This window comes from Micromesistius poutassou (genome assembly GCF_964030765.1).
Source record: "Micromesistius poutassou genome assembly, chromosome: 20".
Taxonomy (NCBI): domain Eukaryota; kingdom Metazoa; phylum Chordata; class Actinopteri; order Gadiformes; family Gadidae; genus Micromesistius; species Micromesistius poutassou.
This window is the reverse complement of record NC_140290.1, coordinates 13,521,349-13,545,421: the sequence shown is the minus strand read 5'-3', so window position 1 is coordinate 13,545,421 and position 24,073 is coordinate 13,521,349. Positions and strand designations below refer to the sequence as shown.

Sequence of the window (24,073 nt, the reverse complement as noted above, 5' to 3'; positions counted from 1 at the left end):
TCTTTATAATCCCTGTGTGTGTGTGTGTGTGTGTGTGTGTGGGGCAGTTTGGAGCGTGCTCATGTGTGCTCACGTAAACCCCTACTATGTAGGATAATGGACTCTGAGGAGGATTCAGGCCTCATCCTAAAGATGTACCTTTCATATCCAAACACCCAGTCCGACCAACGGTTCAAGCCGAACCAATCCTTTAAACCTAGCAGTAAACCCTATTCCAGCATATTTACCCCAGATACCCCCCCCCCCATGTTAATTCTATAGGCTTACCCCACGTGATAAAACGATGATCTGAATGAGTTAATATCTGTAAAATGGCTTTGCAACCAGAAACCTTTAAAAGGGTGTTTTTCTCTGTATCGTATGGTTGTATTGGGTTTGATTGAAACAACAACGAAGGATTGTGCCATCATTATCATCATTATCCCAAATCAAATTGCTTGATTTGCTCGAGGCCCAAACAGCTTAAGGCTTTCCGTTTATTCTGATTCTTTCTAGCATGGTTGTTGTTTAAATGTCTACCAGAATACATCATTTGAACCATGTGTATTCCATTAACTCGGAGAATGGATGATATATTCTAGGTTGTTTATTATTTTAATGCTAAAGGGGCTGGTTTATGTTATTTCAAGGAATTACTTTTATTCACTAGTCAGTTAAAAACAATGTTGAAGGATTCATCATTCTCTAGTGTGTGTGTGTGTGTGTGTGTGTGTGTGTGTGTGTGTGTGTCTTTTCTCGGAAGAGCAAAGACAGAGCGGATTAAATCCAACACGTTTTTTGTGTGTGTGTGTGTGTGTGTGTGTGTGCGTGTGTCCGTGGGTGAGTGCTATAAGTACCAACAGCCCTCTGTCTGTCTGTCCATGGAGTTGTCAATACCATCAGCCCACTGTCTGTCTGTCTGTCCATGGGTTGGTGCTATCAGTACCATCGGCCCAGTGTGTGTGTGTGTGTGTGTGTCTGGCTGTCTGTCCATGGGTTGGTGTTATCAGCACCATATCTGTGTTTGTGTGTGTGTGTGTGTGTGTGTGTGTGGGTGTGTGTGTGTGGGGGGTCCACCCAGACACATCAGCCCCCAGGCATGGTGAGGTGTGTCTAGTTCTTGTCGGCAGCATTAGGAGATTCTTATCAGAAACAGAACAGTGAGTAACTATCTACGACGAGTGACCGTGCCTGCGGCTGCACCTCTCCTACAATCCTCCAACATGTCATGGATTCATGAAGAAGAGATTATCCTTCCTCACCATTAAAAGTGTTTATTATTTCAGAGCCTAATGACGTTTGCTTTTGTTAGCTTAGTTCGGTTTTTTCTGCAATCCAAAATCAGCCGTACTGCTTTCTGTTTACAAGGACACTTGTAAACTTAAAAACACGTGTTTACCTGCTGCCAGGTTCAGTGTTGTTAAACAGTTGTTCATCCCCATGAAGTCTTATCTTCTGCATGTTTCTTCATTGTCAACCGTCACACACCTCTGCCAACCCAACAGGAAAAGCCTGCGGTTAAATAGGACCTGGTTCCTCTTGGTAACAATGGCAGTGTTCACATAATGCATACGAATAAAACAAGTGAGTGAGTGAGTGGTACTCCCTCACTCACTCACTCACTCACTCAGACACACACAGATAAAAAATACAAATAGACAGCAAAAGAAGGCAGGTGTTTTCCTTTCACCCTATAAAAGTTGAGACAACTAAGAACCGACACAAGAAATAGCTGCAGGGAGTAATGCGTTCTGCTTTTTTCTACCCCTCTGTCATGTACACTCACACACACACACCAAGGATATTGTAGGGAGTCATTTTGGACAGCCGATGCCAAAATGGCCCAATTTCCTACTTTTCCCTAATGAGCGTTATAAAGGTTGAGGAGAAGCATGAATATTTTAGAGAACAGGCACGTCTGAATATTTCCCTTTGATGAGCACTCTAGAGGTGATTGGCTCTGCTTGGTTGTTGCCATATCAATAAACTCTGCTGGGAAAGATGAGGTTATTACGGGCTGTTTTATTAGATGCTGCATGAGATGATGATGAGGATTTTAGTGACAGTTCAGGAAAAGTTGGTCGAAAGCGTACCTCGCCTGGGGGCTTTTTTGTCAAATATTTGTAAGGAATATTACAATTGACTCTACTGCTGTATCAATTGCAGTGCAAACCGAAAAAGGTTGCTCTGACCGGAATTATATTGGCATGGGAGACACACACACACACACACACACACACACACACACACACACACACACACACACACACACACACACACACACACACACACACACTATTGTTTTCCTCTAATGTTCACTAATCAGCTGAGGGTTTCAAATGTTTTGCACATCATTCTGAAAAGAAGAAGAAGAAGAAGAAAAAAAAAAAGTACAAAATAAACAGTATTTCCATGGAAGCGGTCCCAGGTCCCCAGGGGCCTTGATTAGCCGGTGCGGGCGTGTGTAAACTAGAAACTCCAGACAGCTTCAAATGGGCTATTAGCGCCATCTCCCCCCTCCCCCCCCATGAGAGTCACATGGTTTAGGTCAGGAGCCGGTGGGGGTGGTTTTGAAGGAGGGGAAAACTGGGACTACAGTGAAAGAGGGCCCTGCCTCATCAGCTCAGCTCCGACAAGGTGGAGCGTTGATGTGCCCCAAAAATAGCTGGCCACTTTCTCGCCGTTGCTCCGATCAATGTTCTTTCCTCTTTTCTGGGTCATGGCTCCACGGCTCCTGTTCCATCCTAGTTACCTACACCCCGTCTGGCCTCTCCCCGGAGGAAACTGATCTATATGACAACTCCGCATCGGAGCGCTACGTCGGGTCGATCCCATGAAGAAGCGCTCCGACCATGAGTCTAGTACATCTGAACTGTTGTTTTCCCCTTGGAAGTTTAGAGAAAACGAATAGACTCTTCTGGCGCCTTCACTGAACTACATTGTGCGTGCATGCGTGCGCGTGTGCGTGTGTGTGTCCAGGTGGACGAGCTGTACGAGGCGTTCTGCATCCAGAGCCGACTGCGGGACGGCGCCAGCAGGATGAAGCAGGCCTTCTCCTCCTCCCCCTCCACCAAGGCCACCAAGGAGAGCATCGCCGAGGTCAACCGCCGGTACAAGGAGTACACCGAGGTACACGGCGCCGCCGCCCCAGCGTCCCACGCCGGCCTGGCGCGCCGATCCATGAGCTTTAACGCCTCGTACCCACTGTACACGTCCGTCGACGGATCTCATTGACTTTACACGGGACGCTCCCGAAATGCATTGTGGGTCCGTCCGTCAAATCGGCTCCGTCTCTTGCGTCCAAAAGTTGAGAAAAGTTTCACTTTTCAGGCAGCGACGGATCCGTTGGCCAATCAGATCGCGTTATACGCAGATCGTGTTTTACCCCATGCGTCGGACACGCCCACTCTCTTCCGTCGACGGACGTGTACAGTGGGTATGAGGCGTAAGAGCTCGGTGAACGTGCAGCATTGTAACAAAGTTGTGTTCGTTTTTTGTTACCATCGCTGCATGCTCATCAAGCTATAGGCTAAATATAGATAAAGATATACTGTGTGTGTGTGTGTATATATATATATATATATATATATATATGCCCAGGAGGATTTCTCACAGAGGTACACACACACACAAACATAGCAGCTTACATGTGGCTTAGGTTGAGTAGCATGGTGTTGAATTGCATTCTGGTTCAAAGAAATACAAAGCTCTCGACGGAGAGCTGAAAAAAGGTGATAAGTGTTGTGCACCTGGTGCTGCTTATTTCAAAGCAAAAATTTGTTTTTTTTTATTGCTTTACCCTTGCCTAGAAACCCATGCACCGTGAGTGGGTGATGGTGACCTAGATGTCCTCGTGAATGCATGGATAATACTTAAAATCTCCACTTCAAATACTTGAGAAACGGTGATTTGTAACCTTAGACGTGTATGGCCGCAGGCAGCTAGAATATGCTTTGACCTTACCTTCAACGTAACACACAGAAACTGTAATTACAAGCCCCCTTTTTAAAAGGATCACTTTGAGATAAAGAAGCGTTAACATGTAGGGATACTTTCCATGAATCCAAAAGTGATCCTGGGGATTCAGCCCGCAGCTCAACCCTCCTTGACTTTGAGTTATGACTGTTAATAAAGTAAATACCTCTCGTCCTCCTCACTCCAACGACTGTTGAGGGAGTTGTTCTCGTCCCGTGGCGCCGACAGCCATTTTTGAAGTGAGTCACTGTGTCTCCGTCTCCCCCCGTGCAGAACATGAGCACCTTCGAGAGCGAGCTGGAGAGCCTTCTTGGGGAGTTCCACATCAAAATGAAAGGTGAGCGGAGAGTGACGCTCTCACCACATGTGAAGCCTCTGGTGTAGAACGTAGACATGTCCTACACAACAGCATTGGACATATCGTAATCGTAATACTAATACTATCAGCATTACTGATAGTGTTATAGTATTATAACGATATGTCCTACACAACAGCATTGGACATAAGGTAATCGTAATACTAACACTATCAGCATTACTGATAGTGTTAGTATTATAACGATATGTCCTGCACAATGGCATTACTGATAGTATTATAACGATATGTCCTGCACAACAGCATTACTGATAGTATTAGTATTATAACGATATGTCCTGCACAACAGCATTACTGATAGTATTAGTATTATAACGATATGTCCTACACAACAGCATTACTGATGGTATTAGTATTATAACGATATGTCCTACACAACAGTATTACTGATAGTATTAGTATTATAACGATATGTCCTACACAACAGCATTACTGATGGTATTAGTATTATAACGATATGTCCTACACAACAGTATTACTGATAGTATTATAACGATATGTCCTACACAACAGCATTACTGATAGTATTAGTATTATAATAGTATTACTAAAAGGACGGTACTCAATGACGTATGATGATGTACATCCTGATAGGATTGTTTAATTTATGACAAATAAAGTATGAAATTTAACTTTGCTATGAAACGTAAAAAAAAAAAAAATGTTTTGAAAATCACAGTTCATGAGTACCGCATATCCTTTTAAAGAAACCTTTTATCAGTCTGTGAAAGGAGGCAAAGCTTACATAAAGAGGCCTGGTGATCACGTGTATGAAACGGGCTGTCCATCTCTCCTGACGTTTAGGTCTAGCAGGCTTCGCCAGGCTCTGTCCCGGAGACCAGTACGAGGTAAGGTCTGGTGTTTCTCTCTGATTGTTTTGGTTGTGATATATCTTAACATTGCTCCAGGGGAACGCTTCAAAAATCCACTCCATTTCCCAGTTGCTCTTTGTAGCTTCCGTTCCTCGGCTTTCAGTCTAAGATAACCGTACATTTGAAGGTCTGACTATGACAACAACGGTTTTGTTTCAAATGTATTCAAAGTTTTGACATTTTGCTTAACAATGCTCTATATTTACAACGCCTTGATCCTCACTCACCGTGCTCCTTTGCCTTCGGTCGTCTCTCTCAGATCTTCATGCGGTATGGCCGCCAGCGATGGAAGCTGAAGGGGAAGATAGAGGTGAACTCCCGCCAGAGCTGGGACGGAGAGGAGATGGTCTTCATGCCCCTCATCACGGACCTCATCAACATCAAGGTGACCGCTCACTAACTGACTGCTCACCAACAGACTGCTCACTAACAGACCGCTCACCAACAGACTGCTCACTAACAGACTGCTCACTAACAGACCGCTCACTAACAGACTGCTCACTAACAGACCGCTCACTAACAGACCGCTCACTAACTGACTGCTCACTAACAGACTGCTCACTAACAGACTGCTCACTAACAGACCGCTCACTAACAGACTGCTCACTAACAGACTGCTCACTAACAGACTGCTCACTAACAGACTGCTCACTAACAGACCGCTCACTAACAGACCGCTCACTAACAGACCGCTCACTAACTGACCGCTCACCAACAGACTGCTCACTAACAGACCGCTCACCAACAGACTGCTCACTAACAGACTGCTCACTAACAGACCGCTCACTAACAGACTGCTCACTAACAGACCGCTCACTAACAGACCGCTCACTAACTGACTGCTCACTAACAGACTGCTCACTAACAGACTGCTCACTAACAGACCGCTCACTAACAGACCGCTCACTAACAGACCGCTCACTAACAGACTGCTCACTAACAGACTGCTCACTAACAGACTGCTCACTAACAGACTGCTCACTAACAGACTGCTCACTAACAGACCGCTCACTAACAGACCGCTCACTAACAGACCGCTCACTAACAGACCGCTCACTAACAGACTGCTCACTAACAGACTGCTCACTAACAGACTGCTCACTAACAGACTGCTCACTAACAGACTGCTCACTAACAGACTGCTCACTAACAGAAAATGCTCTTATTCACAAGGGGTTCGCTTAGCTTGTTTATGCTTATCTCTTGCTAGGATTAATGAGCTTCATAGACTCACAACCAGATGATTAAACCTGGTTATGGTTATGGTCCTGTCCAGCCAAACTGGTTAGTGGACGGCATTAAAGATGCCAGGGTTAGGCATCTTTCACCGCCCCTCTCCTTTCTCACTGCCCCTTTCCCTTCCTTGCTTGTTGTCAGGCCATCACTGTAAATAAGAACTTATTTACTGGTTAAATAAAGGTTTAATAAAAGGCTTTCGATTCCCACTGGGGAAACCCTATTGTGACACTGTTTTGTAAGACAACGGATGACGTGACTCCAGTCCTTGTCCTTTAACCCTGGCGGTGGCGGTGGTGGTGGTTGTGATTCTCTCTCCCCTCCAGGTGACGGAGCTGAAGGGTCTGGCCACCCACATCCTGGTGGGCTCTGTGATCTGCGAGACCAAGGAGCTGTTCACCGCCATGCCCCAGGTGGTGGCCGTGGACGTCAACGACCTGGGCACCATCAAACTCAACCTGGAGGTCACCTGGTTGTGAGTAGTGAGGGCTTACACAACGCTTTTACTCTTGTATGAGGAAGAGATGTGGAACAACGCCCCTCTCAGGATGTCTCAGGACGTGGTGTTGTTGTGTCAAATATTTGTTCATACACTAATGCTCATAAGAGTACACTGTCTACAGGGGCCCTTCTTTTACCCCCAGGTGAGAGGCTGATTAGTCGGTTCAACCAATTTAAGCGGTGTCCTCCTCGAGATGAATAATGGATGATCTCCAGTGGATGGACTTTAAAGAAGTGCTTGTAAAGAATAATCCGGGCTCCCGTCCAGTAGTAAAACAGGGTCATATTAGAACAGGGCTTTATTACACCCATACAGCGAAGGGAACTAATAAAAATGTATAAGATTTTTTTAATGAATTCAACTTCAATGACATTAAACTCCATACTCAAAGATCCTCCTCATCTAACCTCTCTTCCTCCTTCTCCCCCCCTCTCTCTCTCTCTCTCTCTCTCTCTCTCTCTCTCTCTCTCTTCTCCTTCTCTTCCTCCTTCTCCCCCCCCCCCTCTCTCTCTCTCTCTCTCTCTCTCTCTCTCTCTCTCTCTCTCTCTCCTCTCTCTCTCTCTCTCTCTCTCTCTCTCTCTCTCTCTCTCTTCCTCCTTCTCTTCTCTCTCTCTCTCTTCCTCCTTCTCTTCTCTCTTCCTCCTTCTCCCCCCCCCCTCTCTCTCTCTTCCCCCCCCCCCCCCTCTCTCTCTCTCTCTCTCTCTCTCTCTCTCTCTCTCTCTCTCTCTCCCCTCCCCCCCTCCCTCCCTCCCTCCCCCCTCTCCCTCCAGCCCCTTCGACGTGGAGGACCTCAGCCTGTCCTCGGGGAATGTCAGCAAGGCGGCGGCGCTCCAGCGCGCGTGTCCATCTACAGCCAGGGCACCCCTGAGACCCCCACCTTCCAGGACACCAGCTTCTTCGTGAGTCCCCCCCCCCCACCCCCCCACCCCACCCCCTGTGGCGCGTGAGCCAGGCGACCGCCGGGCACTAGATCAGACTAGACGGGGTGCTTTGTGTTCTCTCCCCAGCCCCTTGGGGGAGGGGAAGGGGGGGAGAGGAGAGGAGAGGGGGGGGGATTCGTACAGACTCAGGTGTCACTAAACACTCGCCGTCTCCGGCCGCCCGCGCCGCCCCCCCCGACCCCGTTCCGCCTGCGTGCCACCGCCGCGGCAAACGCTGTCCTATACATGTTGTTAACACTGCCACGGCCTGCCCCCCTGACACTAACCCTTAACCCCCCCCCTCCCCCACCCCCCCCCCTCCCTTCCTAACCCATCCCCTCTCGCACTCCCTCCCTCCCCCCCTACCCCGCATCCCTCGCATCTAAACTCCCGACACCCCCCCCCCCACCCCCACCACCTCCCTCTCCCATCACCCTCACCCCCCCTACCCCCCCACTATGCCCCACGCCGCCGCCACCGCCGCCGCGTCGGGTCCCCCCCCCCCCCGCTCAGTGGCGTCCGCACCCTGTGGAGCGGCAGCGGCTGTCCTTCCTGCACGCGCTCCGCGACACCCTGCTGGAGAAGCTGAGGCGCAGCCGGTCGTTCGGCGACCTGGCCTCGCTGCGGCCCAGGCCCAAGTCCAGCCTGGAGGTCTATGTGAGTGCGCGCTTTGGTGTGGATCCCCCCCCAACCCCCCACCTTCCTCCGCCCCTACTCCCCCACCCCCCCTCTCTGGCCGCCGCCTCCTCCACCCAGCCTCCACTCCCTCCCTTGGGGCACCCTTCCCTTCCCCCCCCCTCCCTCCTCCAGAATGAGTGCAGCTTGCGGGGGGGCGCATGTCTCTGGGCTGTGCATGCGACGCGTGGTTCTCTGGGTGCTGGGCCGAGCTGCTTGCTGCTCTCTGGGCGCTGGATGGAGGGTTGGACCTCATCGACTGGGGAGGAAGGAGGGGGAGGAGTCTTCCTGGGGTACAGGTCGGACCTCGGGAGGATGATTTGGTTGATTTGGTTTGTAGTCGTAGTGGTGGATTTAGATGTCGGGGGGTTAGGAGAATCTTTTTAACGACTGAACTGATTTTTATTTTTTTTTCCTGCTCCTCGCTCTCCTTCTTCAATACATGCATCGATTTTCTCTTTCTCTCTTTTCTCTCTCTCTCTCTCTCTCTTTCTCTTTCTCTTTCTCTCTTTTTCTCTCTCTCTCTCTCTCTCTCTCTCTCTCTCTCTCTCTCTCTCTCTCTCTCTCTCTCTCTCTCTCTCTCTCTCTCTCTCTATATATCTCTCTCTCTCTCGCTCTTTTTCTCTCTCTCTCGCTCTTTTTCTCTCATTCTTTTTTCTCTTTTTTTTCTCTTTCTCTCTCTCTCTTTTTTTTCTCTCTCTCTCTCTCTCCCTCCCTCTCCCACACTAATTTCCTCTCTCTCTCTCTCTCTCTCTATATCTCTCTCTCTCGCTCTTTTTCTCTCTCTCTCTCTCTCGCTCTTTTTCTCTCTCATTCTCTTTTTTTTCTCTTTCTCTCTCTCTTTTTTTTCTCTCTCTCTCTCTCTCTCTCTCTCTCTCTCTCGCTCTCTCTCTCTCTCTCTCTCTCTCTCTCGCCCACCGGCCCCCGGTCATCAGTCCACGCTGCCCGACGAGGTGTTCGAGCACGGTGGCTGCGGCGTGGCCGAGTGCAAGCGCCTCTCCTTCACCTTCTCCGACACCTCGGCCTCCACCTCCACCCCCCGCGCCAGCCCCGCCCCCCAGCACGCCCGGCCAATCGCACCACCACCCCGCCATCACCGTCACGCCCCCGGAGACGGACGGCTCCCCCCTGCAGCCGCCGGCCGCCAGGCAGGACTCCATCGCCGAGGAGAACGGGCTCACGGAGGAGGAGGAGGAGGAGGAGGAGGAGGTGGGGGTGGTGGTGGTCGAAGAGGAGGAGGAGGAGGAGGAGGAGGAGGAGGAAGAGGAGGAGGACGAGCTGGGGAGCCAGGGCAGCAGCAGCAGCGGCGTGTGCTTCGCCAGCGACGAGGCGGACGGCGTTGACGACTCGGAGTGGGAGCGCGCCGAGTCGCAGCGCGGCGGCGGCGGCAGCGGCGGCGGGGGGTCGGCGGCGGCCTCGCTGCGCTCCGAGGGCCGGCTGTCCACCGTGGCCCCCGAGGACGTGTTCCTGCACCACGCCCACCCGGACCTGGCGCCCCTGGAGCTGGACACGGACGAGGCCGCCGGCAGCCTCACCCGCCAGCTGGTGCGGAGGCTGACCTCCACGGACATGGGCCCCGAAGAGGAGGAGGAGGAGGAGGAGGAGGAGGAGGAGGAGGACGGGGCCCCGGGCGGGGCCGGCGAGGTGGAGGAGGCGGAGGAGGCGGAGGCCCAGGGTGGAGGTGTGAGCTGGGCCGGGGAGGGCGGAGGCAGCAGCCTGGAGGAGGCAGTGCAGAGCCTGCTGATGAGGCTGGAGGCGTTGACGCAGCGCTGCAGCCAGGTGCAGGACCTGGAGCAGGAAGTGATGCGCCTGGAGGACCTGCTGAAGGTGAGAGCGCACGCACGCACGCACGCGCACAGACGCACACACCTCATACAGACGCAGACGCACACACGTACACGCGCAGACGCACACACACCTCATACAGACGCAGACGCACACACGTACACGCGCAGACGCACACACACCTCATACAGACGCAGACGCACACACGTACACACGCAGACGCACACAGACCTCACACGCACATGCGCGCACAGACGCAAAGACCTCACACACACACACACACACACACACACACACATACAAAGACCTCACACAGACACCCACAAACACGCGCAGACGCACATACCTCACACACACACGCACGCACGCATGCATACTCGTGCACACGGTCACAAAGGGCCAACCTTATCTCGATGTAACACTTTAGTGTGTTGTGCATGAATCTTACAACATTCAGGAAACGGTTTGCTCACAGGCTACGCCTGGAAGTCTTGATTTAGTCATTTATAAAGGTTGCTCAAAAACACAATGTTTGCAACGGCTACAGAAATGAAACCCGGACGTCACCGACGGGTACTGCAGGTTTTGATCAAACTGAAAGATCTGAAAGATCCTCACGATCATCACTATTATCCATCAAGGCCTTCAAAGGCGTTCTTCTCCCCCATCTAACTCCATCTCCTCCCCCTCCTCCCCCCCTCCACCCCCCACCCCTCCCCCCCTCCACCCCCACCACCCCCTCCACCCCAGTGCCGGCTGCCCGGCCACAGGAGCCGCGCGTCCAGCCTCAGCCTGACGGTGGAGAGCGCCCTGGAGAGCTTCGACTTCCTCAACACGTCGGACTTTGACGACGAGGACAACGGGGACGACGGCGCCGTCCTCCGTACCCCGCCGCCGCGCTCCCCCTCGCTGGACATGGAGGGCGGCGGGCGCATGGGGTGAGGGGCAGGGGGGGTGAGGGGCGGGGGGGTGGAGGGGGGGGGGGGGACCAAGAGGGGATCTGTTTGTTTTTTTTACAGAAATAATGAGACAATGATACACTTTCGTCCGTGAGTGTGTGCTAATACACTAAAGAAAAATGCGATGAAATAGTTTTCATTGTTTTTAAAGTATTTGTTTATTACATTGCATTACATTCGCGTATTTTAAGATATTAAGTTCAATCTATTTATTTCTTGAACAATTTACAAATGTGTGTGCGATTCGTCACCGGTTGAAACTGCGAGTTTGATCAATCAAACACTTGCATTGAGGAAGTAAGATGCGATTGGCTCGACGTATGGGTGTCTGCTGCCCCCGTGTGGCCGCAGTGCGTAAGGGTCTCTGTCCCTGCGTCTCTCCAGCGGTCAGCATCCTGAGGCCAGGGGACACTTGAGCGAAGCCCTGACGGAGGACACCGGTGTGGGCAACAGCGTGGCCGGGAGCCCCCTGCCCCTCACCACTGGCAACGAGAACCTGGATGTAGCGGTTGTCATTCACCTGCAGTACTGCAATCACCTCATCCAGGTAAATAATTCAGTTGAGTTTTTATTTGTTATTATTTGGTTAAACCAAGCAACACATGAAGTGATGACACACACAAAAAACATCTGAAATGAACAATTAATTTATGTTATGACGACGATACTGAGTTGACGCCTTTTGGCTGTAATGACAGCTGTTGACCAGCGGAGGCAGTGTTTGGCAGCGTCGCAGCCTGCTGCGGAGACTGACGGCCCAGACGCAGCTGTTCGAGGAGCTTGGGGAAATTAGCATGGACACTTTGGCCAACATCACATCTGCTGCAGACGGTGGGTCATCTCAGAGAGGGTAGTACACTGACATGGTTTTAATGACGCTTACAAGACATTAGGACCTAACGATCGCACGGCAAAACTTTTCTCATTTCGGAAATGTTCATGTTAGGTGATGTGCTGATATTCTGAAGGTCACTCATGGAATGAGCTAAGAATTTCAGACCAATTAAAAGTCACACAAACGAGCCACAGAAGGTTTCCATGCAGATGTCCTTCTCCACCGTTGAGAATAACAACGTCTATTGCAGGATCATGTCTTAATTGACCAAACCAACTTTTGATCCTCCTAATATAAAACACTTTTCAGATCAAATTTTCCCTCGCTCATCATCTTCATCACAATCCTCTCCCCAGACGATCTTAAACGTCGTAAACCCCCCCCCCTTCCCCAGGCAGACGACCCTCAAACGTTCTCCGACGTGACCCTAACCCCTCTGTGTCCATGTCCCCCCCCCCTCCAGTGCTCCCGGGCCTGGCGCAGAGACCCCAGCTGCTGGCCCTGTGGTCGGAGTGCAGCGGGGCGGGGGCCTTGTTCCACACCACCCTGGAGCCCCTCCTGAAGCACATCAACGGGTTGTACCTGGCCAGGCTGCAGGAGCAGCACCCGCGCCACACCGCCCAGTCAGGTAGGGGTGGGTGGGTGGGTTGTCTGTCTGTCTGTCTGTCTGTCTGTCTGTCTCACATTGGTGGGCAGGCAAGAGATTGGGAGGTCCATAGGGAGGGGGATGTACAGTTGTCTATGAAAAGTACTGCTTGGGACAATCCAGTCATTCCTATTATCCTGTAATGTTGTTCATTTTCCTTCCATTGCTTCTGCAAAATATTCACCGACGTGCATTTTAGTTGCTGCATTCTTGCTGCAAAATATTTTTTTTTCTATTGCAGAATCTAGGGCAGGATAGTGTAGTGGTTAGGACATTTGTCCAAAGGTACTGAGTTCCATCCACCCCTGTCTACGGCCTAACCGATAGGAGTCACAGGGCAACATTTTCATCCTAACCCTTACTGGCTCCTTTATGACGCGTAAAAACAAAATCGCTGTACTTCTCGTCCAAAGTGCTAAACGGCCCGAGCGCTTTGGGACTCAAACTCAACCCCCTTCCTCTTCCTCTCCCTGTGCAGTGATCAGCATGGTGGTGAGTGCGATGGTGGACAAGCCCGAGCCGCCCTCCTCCCCCGCCCACCTCCCCCCGGCGGCGGCGGCGGCGGCGGCGGCGGCGGCGGCGGCGGCGGCGGCGGCGGCGGCGGCCATGCTGCCCCAGGACGTCCTCAGCGTGTTCCAGTTCCACAGCTACGTGACGCAGCACGACGTGCAGGACATGGGGGCCCACCTGCTGGGCCTGGCACGAGAGGGTGAGGGGGGGGGGCGCTACTCTTCTGCTGCCTGGCAACCTCATTGGCCGTCTGGGATTATTCAAATAAAATCACATCAAATTGAAGCGCGCCAGTTTGAACCCTGGCTTGGTTACGGTGCGCCGTCTGCAAAGCCTTTTTGGAACAACCTTTCTCACAAATTAATTGCTGCTTCAGCATGTTTTTTTTTTAAAGGTGACATATTATACCACCAGGTGTGAGTGTGATTAACCGTTACAAGCAGTAAAGGCTAACTGCCGTTAAAAAACGGCCTATTCTGACCTCACAAGTGCGCGTCCACCTAGATGTGTGACGGATAGACGAGCAACGTCTGCTACAGTCCACCGGGTAGGCTGGTAGACTGATCTATCCCAGCACGCATCTAGGTGGACACGGCCACTTGCGATGCCAGAAGAGACAGATCTTCAAAACTGACTGTTAACGGCTCATCACACTCACACCTGGCGTGGTATAATACGTCCTTTTAATGTGTTTATGGTTCGATAACACAGGCTGGTGACTCTAGCTCTCTGGCTCTAGACTCAGCTGTAGACTCAGTGAAACGGGCGTCTCGTTCGTCTCTAATAAACTCACCGGTCTGATTGACGCCCAGGTGTGTTCGTGGAGGCCCTGACCAGCGGGGACTCCGGCCTGCGTCTGGCCGAGCTGGAGCAGGTGTCCGCGGCCCGGCTCTGGCCCAGAGACGGCACCCTCCGGGCCCTCGCCGGCCTGCTCACCGCCGAGGAGCCGGAGGTCAGCAAGGCGGCGGCAAACTACCTCTCCGCCGCGGCCGCGCACACACACTTCAGGAACAAGGTGCGTTGTGGGGGCGGGCCGCGGTTTCAATTACATTAAGTGGACACCAACAACAAGTAAGGGATAATCACCGAGAGGCAGGGCAATAAACAGTTTGATATGCCCGGCTCGTGGACGGCTTACCTTCCACGAGCCGGGCATATCAACCTGTTGATTGCCCTGCCTTGAGGTGATTATCCTGTTTATTCTACTTCTTGCTAGCCAACATAATAAAACAATTCAAATACTTTAATAATTCTGCTTTTTCTTATTCGTATTGCATGCTTATTAAATGTATACTCTGTTTTGAGTTCATCTCCCTCAAAAAGTAGTCCCCCTTAGAACTACGGTGAATAACGTTAGCTCAGCTGTAGCTAATTAGTTTCTATAGCAACCACACAAGGCTGCATCTGATCACTAGTTTAATAACGTAGTTGCTACATTGTATCTCGCTTGCGAAACTATGTATCGACTGACCCTCCGATAGATTTCCTACACATTTTAGAAACTTTTTTAAACAAGGTTTATTTTTTACAATGGACATGAAATGAAATTTCAATGAAATTTCTGTGATAGAAAAAAAAAATACAAGCGGTGTATTGATCTACTATTTGATGACGCTGTGCTCAGTCAGCAGCAAGTACAACCGACAAGTCAACAGTTAATGCCCTCCTCCCAGCCAATCAGAATCAAGCATTCTTAAACAAAGTAGAATAACAAACAATAACAAACATACGTACGTTTGTTGTTGTGTTATTGTGTGATTGTCTTTGCGTGCATAAAGGGGGTCAACGATGTGTACCAAGCCATTACGAGGCTTGTGTTCACGTTTGCTAAGCGTGTGTATGTGTGGACGTCGACAGGCGGTGGAGGTCTACAGCCAGGCGCTGTCGGAGGTGGGCGTCCAGAGAGCCGCCTGTGTGGCTCTCAGCTGCCTACAGGTCAGTGGGGGTCACGGACGACAGCTGACACAATATGCCATCCGTTTTGAATGCTGAACCTTTATCGGTAGTTTTTGCTGAAACCGTTTTGAAGGCTCAGACGTTATCTTGTGTTTTCAACTGTAAATACTTGTCGATTGTTAGCTGTATTACTCTATGTTTGAAACGTCATGTATCAAATGTATCACAGTTAGTGAAGTGGCGACTTTACCGCTTTTTAAATATTTGACATTTGCACTGTCCGTTTGAACGAAATGTATTGACATGAGGTTTCTGTCCCCGTCTCTCTCTCTAGGCAACAGAGAGCATCAGGGAAGTAGTGGCTCTCTGTGACTCCGCCGATGAGGAGTTAAGACACGTCGCCATCGAGACGCTTCTCACTTTGGGTGAGTAAATAACCTAGTGACCATCAGACCGTAGGTACACTGAGCTAGAACCGGTTTTAAACCCCAGTTCACACAGTTGAAGACACGCATCAAGGCAAAATGTGCACGGTCACAGACCACACGTTTACGGCAGGTCGAGATGAAACTAGTGGCTCAAGGATGCATAAAGGAAAAACCGCAGACTCTGGGGAATAGACTCGGCCGGGAGTCCCAACACCCTAGCTCCTACCCTGTCCTGATTGAGAGAGTCCAGATTGTAACTCACCATCGTGCCGTTGTTGCTCCCCAGGCGAGGAGGGGCGTCTGGCCTACGAGCAGTTGGACACGGTACCAGGGGAGATGATTCTGATGGCCGCGCGGAGGGGCAACGCCCTCACCACCGCCTTCTGAGACGCCGTCCACGCATCGGACATCACATGCCACTCAACATGCCCCCTCCCCCACCACCCCCACCCCCACCCCTGTCTAACCTAGGAGAGGACACTCCCTTGGTCAAACCTCCTCCCCCCCCCAATAGCGCCCGGTAGGGCACATGCACACTTAGGACTTATGCACACCACAACCAAGACCACTGGAAGCCCCCTCCCCATCCAACCTCTGTTTCACACACTTTAACCCGAGGCTTTTTCACTTACATTGTTTAGTTATTCCAATGTTACACTGGCGTTCATTTGTTTTCAAACTAACTGCTACAAGACAGCTGACGATTTAATGACAGCAGTTCGATTATCACCGTATAGGGTGGGTTAGAAGAATACTGAAGACATGGAAAGCCGCTCTCTCCCACAGCCACTATTGGGCATGGGGGGGGGAGAAACAGCTGAGCTGGTTGATGCTGGCTTCTGACGAGAACTGCTTTCTGCCTATCGCCTACAAAAGCACACCACGACCCCACCACTCCCTCTTCTTCTCATCCCCCCCCTTAGCTCATCCTTATGCTCCCGTCCTTCTCACCGTAGATATCCTTCATCAGGCGGACATGTTGGTGAGGTTGGTGGCGAAACTTTCTATCATCTTGGGGGAAACCATGCAACTCAATCGGAGTGCAGTTTAAATGCTGCCTGAGTGGGGAAATGGAGCGCGGCACTGCGCAGTAATGCAATGAGTTTTTATGGTTTCCAAAGTTTTCTCCACCCAACTTACCAATATGGCTGCTGAGTGCATAAAGGTCTGGTGGGCACCACTCCCTCCCGCCTGCTTTCTGAGCCAGCCACACGGCAATATAACATGAAATATACAGACACTGACTTTAACTAGACACATGGGACCCATTTGGGTGCTGCAAGGACTGAGAAACGAGAATCCCTATCGCCCCCAACACGGTATTGGGAGGGGGTGATGGGGACTCTGTGTGGGAGGGGAGGGGAAGGTATACTGTCTAGATCTCTGGATGGCCTGGAAGCACCTATTCCAAACTAAACTGTCTCCATAGCAACCACTGTAAGGGCACCACCTCATCACTATGGATATGATAAGGCTTTCAATTATCACATAAGCTTTCAATGGTGTCCGAGTTTCTATCAAAGTATTCTAATATCTTTTGTGGTATCATTTTGTTAGGTGCGCTACTTTTATTTTGAGTTTTTTGCACTGTTGCAGGTGTGTAAATATGGCACATTGTGAAGGGCTGACGTAATGGTGGAGTGACTTTTCCAAACTGGATTTCAATTTTTTGTTTTTACTTTGAAGTTCAATTTGATGGTCCACTTGTCAGTTTCAGGGATTCTTGTGACGGTTTGTTCTGCTCATGTGCAGTACTATTGGTGTATCAGGGATGGTTTCCAAGATGATCTAACGTTGGATTATGTGGTAAAAGAGACAATATAAGACAATATAGATCCATGAACTTACACTTCAACCTCAACGGTTGATAGGGATCATACACTCTGGCAGTTTCACCCTTGCATTACTCTGTACATATGTGTAAGTAACCACAAAAACATTTTATTAAGTGCGTTAAGGATGCTTTGGTGTGACAAGACGGACAAATGGAATAACTGCATTCTGTTTTCTAGATCTTTTTCCTATTGAATACATGGTGTGGTGGTTGCAGTTTAAGGCCTTTGGCGAGGCTTGCACTTTCTGCATAACAGTAAAATAAAGGATATTTTGGGCCGTATAGATTGCACGTATGCTACTGGATGTAATACCAGAGGTTAGATTGGTTTGGAATACATTGTGTGAGCTTACCTCCCTCGTATCATAACCTGGAATTTGGTGGGGAGGTCAAGGCTCTGGGTTTGATTTGAACCAGTGTTACGGTACTACTGAGTCTGTCGCTCATGACAACCACGACAACAACCAATATGGTATTTCTTCACTCAAATGTATTTATTATCGTGATTCTAATATTCTAAAGAGTCTAATATTCTTTGATTGTTATAAATGATTTAATGTTTTGGTAATTGGAATTTAAATGCTAATTATAATTTTTGGAGAACATGTGATGAGATTTGCATAGTGAAATAATACTATAGATGTGTTTATTTCCCTAAATTGCCCAAATTCCCATGGGACAGAATATTACAGTATCACTTATTTTTTGCAATTTTGCGTAACCAAAGCAGAAAAACTATTAAGTAATAATTTGTCCTCCGCCCTGAATGTTAACAATATCATCGCAATACAAACATCTGCATTTTGGCAAGCATATTAGACATAGCCTTAAAAGAGAAGCATAGTAAAATAACAAATAACAGTGGAATCGTGTATGAAATTGACACTCATTCCTATCTGCACAGTTCAGAAGCCATAGTATAATAAAGCAAGCAGAACTATTTTTGTGAAACATGTATTTTTATTATTACAAGCTCTAAATGTGTGAAGGTTCTTTAAAAAGCTGAAGACTGTTTAAGTTTATTTTCTATGCTGGGGTTTGCCCCCTTGTGCAAACATGATCTTTTATTTTATGTTGAGGTGAAGAGCATTACAATATTTTTATTTTATGTGATCAATTGTACCCACAAGTGTAATTCCTCTGTTAATATTTGAATCATTGACCTTTATCTGTTGACCAGTGTTACACATTAATATTTTCCCATTTCAAGTCAAAAAGCACATGTTGGCAAAGCATTTATATATTGAGTTTTTTTTTTTTATTGAAAATGATACAGTACAACAGAAATATGCTATCGTGAGCTGCATTTTGAGATTTAACTCTTTGTCTCTGTAGTCAATAGCTTTGGTTGTCGCTGCATTAGCTGTGTCATACTTTACTCCATCCCGCTCCACAGTATTTCATCTGCTCATTGAAAGTTGCAATAAAGTTTTATTTTTGCATAATTATTAAAATGAATATTTGATTATGGGTTCTTCTCCTAATTGGAAAATGCATCTTTCCCTCGTGTATTTCCCCTGTTTTTAGAGTTGTTTGTCTGGATACAGCCATTTTGCAATTGTTGAAGTAATGTTCCATCATGTTGGCGTCCCTTTTTGCTAAATCTCATGTTATTGAGATTGGCGGTACATCTACTAAAAACCAATAGTAATGTGGTCACAGTTGCATGTTTTTTGTTTTTTTACAACAGCCTCGAGCCAATCAGAATCAATTCCCAGACCGGTTTTATTTGGGACAGGACAGGAGGTCATGGACGCAGACGCGCCCCTCTCTATGCGGGTTGAGGCAAGTGAAGTGCCTGGGAATTTTCGGCCTACACAGGTGAACAACCCTTTGCCAGGATAACCAGGAATATGGCGTAAAACGTTAAAGGGGACATATATTGTACCACCAGGTGTGGGTGTGATTAGCCGTTACGAGCCGTTTTGGAAAATGTGCCGCTTCACAGGTGGGCGTGTCCGCCTAGATGTATGATGGATAGATGAGCTACGTTTGCTACGGTCCGCTGGGTAGGCTGGTAGACTGATCTATCCAGCACACATCTAGGTGGCGCCCACCTGTGATGTCAGAAGCGGCACATTTTCAACACGACTTGGAATGGCTAACCACACTCCCACCCGGTGGTATAATATGTCCCCTTTAAAGCACAAATGGTCAGTAGTTTAAATATTCACCTGTGATCACTGCACCAAGCTTTATATAGCCAATCCTAACATCTGAAACCATGCGTCATTTACGTATTCTTTATATTACCACAGTAAACACTACAAAGTGGACTTGTGTCAAATAACTATTGGTCAATATTGTGCAATTTAAGACCATATAGGGAGACCCCTTACTAGATTCAATGCACATAATATAATTAAAACTACATTTTCAGCTGGTAATAGCGGCGCACCATTCGCAGGAAAGTTCATCCCAGCTGTAGTGCAGTTGCTCTACAGAGCTGACCGACAACCAGGTTATCAGCAGTGTGCCGGGGCTGACCAGCAGGGGCTACTGCCTTCAGAAATGGAGGGGCCCCCACATGAAGCTGGACTCTGAAATATTATAGGTAAGTTCACTGGACAAATATTGATTATGAAGGCCTATGAAACACTGGTGTTCCTTATAAACATGTTTTACCCACTGTACATTATATATCTCAATACATGTCATGTCAAGTGGGCATGTTTGTTAGATACTGCAAAATAAGCCAATTAGTAATTAGGCCAACAATTTCAGTGTACCTAGTTTACTGTAGGCTACAGGAGATATTCATAAATCTGTTGTCGAAACCCCCAAGCTGCTACCTCAGCCTGTGTTAAATAAAATGAAACTTTCCAAGATCTACCCTCAAGCAGCCCCCCCCAGCCTCTGAGGATTGGTTCTGAACTATGCCCGAGAGCTTCTCTGCTTGCTGGCCACCACAAACCACCGCCTTATGCCTGCTGACGGCAAGCAAACCAAACCGCAGGACCCACTATTAATGTACCAAATGAAGCACTTGCAGAGTAAAGTAAAGTGCAAATGTTTTTTTTTTTTTTTAAAGGGTTTATTTTACAGCGCAATTAAAACTAAACAAGGATGCAATACAACTGCATAATGGTGTAGTCCTATAAAACACTACACAAGAAGGCTCAATCGGTGACTTCAAGTTGCCATAAAGTTGAGGTTTCATAGCCTAGACATTCCAAATCAGTAGGCAAGCCATGTTTTGTTACAATGTGAAAAGAGGGACCATGTTAAAATATACAAAACTCTGAAAATACATTTGGAAAAAAAAATACAGAACGGCAAAAACGATGAAGGCAGTCTTTGGTTTGAGGACGTTTCCATCCGTCATCCGTTTGAAGGTTCGGCTTCTTCAGAGTCTGATGAATCCTCTTCGGCCTCGTTCTCACAAGAGTCAGACTCCGCTTCTTCCACCAGCGACCCCTCGCCTTCCTCCTCCGCCTCTGATTCCTCCTCATTCACATCAAGGGCTATCTCCCTCAGCTCCTCCAAGTTCTCCGGGCCCTTTCCAGTGAGCCGCTACAAAAGAGGAGTCCGGTTACACCACCATCACATGCACCAATGCCCATCATCTCCGATGCAGTACAGCCATGGGCTGCAAACAGTTCAAGACAAGGCTATTGCCCCAAGACTCCCTAGTACACTTGCCCAGAAGTCACAACATGTATGATGCATAACACTAATTAAAATATTGTACAAAAGTACATATTTGGTGAATATGGTACCTAGATGAAATATCTACACATGCAAAAAGTGTACAGCTATATGGTCCATAGGTTCGTTCAAACAGAAACCATTGCATAAGTTATGTTATTAGCTATATAAACCACAACATTAGGTACAGTCAACAGTTCCCTCACTTCAATATACAACAATCCAATAATGCATACCTCAATCATGTCAGCCATGTATTGTACATGTTGCGCAAGTTCCTGCAGTTCCTCATTCTCCGTCTTCAGCTGGCATATCTGCTCATCTCTGGCCTCGATGTTTTTGTGGAGCTGTCAGAGGTAAAGATTTAATTGAAAGTAAAACAAAGCGTGTTCCAAGTTAAAAACAATAATTTGACCAATTTTGGCCATGACAAAAACTTCCATGCAGCATTCATATCGAGCCCAAACAGGGAAGTGGGTGCATCGTTAATACATTGGAAAAATGTTATACTGATTTTTGCATTTTCATCATGGTGTCACTGTGTGTATGAGGTAAAAACCATGCTTCACTAATGGCAAAATTACGCATCAATCCAGTCCTTTCACATGCGAGTTGTAATGGAAGTGCAACCCAACACTTTTATCATCAGATTGCGCACGGAAATCGCCAGGAGCGTGAGAACCGCTCACCCAACAGCTAAACATCAGCACGAAGGCTCAGTGACTCACCTTCTCGTTCTCCTGGAGAACATTGTACAAGGCTTTTCTGCGCTCCTCTGCCACTTCTTTCCAGTATGTAGAGGGGGGTGTTTCTGAATCAGGACAGGGGGAGATCAGTTAGAAAACTGAATGTACATAGGGCACATAGGGAATACTAATCAGCTGATGTTCCATGTTAACAAAGTACAACTTCCAGACCTACCTTTGACCATCAGCTCATAGGCTTCGTTTGAGATACCATCTGGCGATTCTTCAGTTTGGGTCGATTTTACTTCAGCCTTCACCCTCTTTGATCCCTTCTCTTCTTCTATGGCCCATTGTTTCCTTTTGGGAACGATTTTCCCCACCTGTGAATAAGAATATCCCGTTAGCATGAGCATCATGCTTCAGTAACTTCCCTCAACACATGTCAAATACAAGGACAAAAGTTAGGAGTCGGTGCATACCTTTGATATCTTTCCCATGTTCTTGTTGACCACAGACGGCTGTAGAACCTGAAGGGTTTTTCTGTTGGGCTCCATTGTTTGGCTGGACTGTTTTAAGAAACGCTGTAGGACGATTAAGGGGAAAATTCAGTTATCGCAGGTTCTAAGTTTCTGATCAGCGTTGCCAGTGAAATGGGTTAAAACCAGGTCATATGTCCAGGTCCCGTCTGCTTGCCGTCAGTAGTGCGTACAACAGCTACTGTCAGATAACACAAAGCTTTGCTCCTCTTCTCGTAAGTGTTTGTTTAAATCTGCGTAATCGGTTCCCACCATTACTTTATTCACAGTGATATTGTTTGGCTGTACTCTGGTTACAACGGTACACGACACAGAGAAGGGAATTAAGAGAAAGTTGCAGAACCACTGTCGGCTTTCCCAAGAAGCGTGGGAAAGGGGCAGGCCGGGCAATAGGGCAACTAGTACAGGTGGTGGCCATTTCATTTCTGATGAAATGGGATGAATTCAATTGGGTGCAGTTTATTCACTTTTTTTAGTCACTTTGTTTGAGCCACTCTACAATCTAGATAGGTGATCAGAAAAACCTTTCACTTCTTACTTACACAAGAGTCAAAGATAAAACTAGACCAGCTGTATCATATCTGGTTTCTCACTGCAATTTACACATTTGATCAAATCTCACAATTAGTGTAATTGCTGTATCGCCTTCAACCGACAATGAGCAGTCCTTTCATGTGCGCACAATGGCTAGGGGGTTGGATTCAGAGTAGTACTCAGCCACGTTAAGTTATTATACTAGTGTTTAACTCGGCGGGAAAGTTAGGACAAGACCAGCCTGAGAGGTTAATGTGTGGTGAATGACTCAGTTAATGTTTATGGTGAGTGAGGTACTGCGTTATTTTAACACTTAAGAGTGTAAATAAGGGTTTGACTACACAAAGTATTTACCTGAATGTTCTCTGAAGACATTCCCGGTTTCATTTTTCTGTTACAGCTCATTTCTTCAAACTGTTTGATTGGGAGATTGAAAGATAGTGAGTTTCGTTCAGAGCAATCGTAACAAGAAAACCATAGCAAACAAAAACACGTTAAGTTAGATAAGGTTCACGTGGTTTTCAATACAGTGTAATGGTAATTCAGCCAAAAATAGTTGAACATAAAAGCCAGCCCAAACATACTATAGATTAAATTTGAAGGAATCTACACTAAAGTAAACATTAATCCATTTTCACCAGGTGAATGTTTTAGCTAACGTGGTACAATCAGCTACGTGGTATTTCAAAGCAGCGGGACCACATTAGAAACAAGTCTTCCACCCCCGTTAATCGAGGGTTTTTAATTGCAGATAGTGTATTAAATATTAAACATACCGTCTGGTGGTGGTAAATACACGCTAGCTTTGTTTTGGTCGGTAAACGGCGGTCAGTCTGTCCAGTGAACTAGTTACCTCCAACGACTGCCTGGTCTGCGTTTAACGAAGATCTCGCGCCATGAGCTTAAATACGCCCATCCACGTCCACGTCACGTGACCACGGTCGGGCGCGCGCCCGAGTGAGTAGGGTCTGGCTGCAGTAGGACATGGGGACAGGACATGACAAATGACAAAATGGGGCATCTCGCCCGGGGGCGGGGTTACGTCCATGCGTCACATCTCTCATGCGGGTTCTCGTTGGCGACGGTGCAGCGCACGCAGGCACAGGGCCAGCGACAGGCTCTTGGTGTGTGTGTGTGTGTGTGTGTGTGTGTGTGTGTGTGTGTGTGTGTGTGTGTGTGTGTGTGTGTGTGTGTGTGTGTGTGTGTGTGTGTGTGTGTGTGTGTGTGTGTGTGTGTGTGTG

General features: G+C 48.2%; 2 protein-coding genes across 2 annotated transcripts in view; one reads left to right on the top strand and one right to left on the bottom strand.

Annotated features, from left to right (window-relative positions):
- ripor2 (RHO family interacting cell polarization regulator 2) overlaps positions 1-18,811 on the top strand; it is a 41,001-nt gene extending 22,190 nt beyond the window's left edge. The window contains 18 exon segments of the mRNA XM_084485073.1: positions 2,959-3,108; positions 4,228-4,291; positions 5,135-5,178; positions 5,462-5,587; positions 6,765-6,913; positions 7,711-7,772; positions 7,775-7,839; positions 9,471-9,590; positions 9,592-10,362; positions 11,071-11,258; positions 11,664-11,826; positions 11,978-12,110; positions 12,578-12,742; positions 13,239-13,469; positions 14,083-14,285; positions 15,128-15,205; positions 15,501-15,591; positions 15,881-18,811. Of these exon segments, the coding sequence (XP_084341199.1) occupies positions 2,959-3,108; positions 4,228-4,291; positions 5,135-5,178; positions 5,462-5,587; positions 6,765-6,913; positions 7,711-7,772; positions 7,775-7,839; positions 9,471-9,590; positions 9,592-10,362; positions 11,071-11,258; positions 11,664-11,826; positions 11,978-12,110; positions 12,578-12,742; positions 13,239-13,469; positions 14,083-14,285; positions 15,128-15,205; positions 15,501-15,591; positions 15,881-15,981 (2,904 nt within the window). The 3' untranslated portion in view covers positions 15,982-18,811.
- A 1,667-nt stretch (positions 18,812-20,478) lies between these two features.
- On the bottom strand, positions 20,479-23,731 carry gmnn (geminin DNA replication inhibitor). Its single transcript, XM_084485193.1, has 7 exons — positions 23,609-23,731; positions 23,187-23,246; positions 22,242-22,343; positions 21,998-22,142; positions 21,805-21,887; positions 21,313-21,423; positions 20,479-20,941 (listed from the first exon to the last, which is right to left on the bottom strand). The coding sequence occupies exons 2-7, from the start codon at positions 23,235-23,237 to the stop codon at positions 20,750-20,752; spliced, it is 684 nt and encodes a 227-aa protein (XP_084341319.1). The 5' UTR covers positions 23,238-23,246; positions 23,609-23,731; the 3' UTR covers positions 20,479-20,749.
- Between the last annotated feature and the right edge of the window lie 342 nt (positions 23,732-24,073).

Excerpts from the sequence above, each read along its gene's own strand:
- gmnn (XM_084485193.1), bottom strand. The coding sequence starts at position 23,237 with ATGAGCTGTAACAGAAAAATGAAACCGGGAATGTCTTCAGAGAACATT. Across the intron at positions 21,888-21,997 it reads CTATGAGCTGATGGTCAAAG|AAACACCCCCCTCTACATAC; the intron begins GTAGGTCTGGAA and ends GTCCTGATTCAG. Across the intron at positions 20,942-21,312 it reads ACATGGCTGACATGATTGAG|CGGCTCACTGGAAAGGGCCC; the intron begins GTATGCATTATT and ends CCTCTTTTGTAG.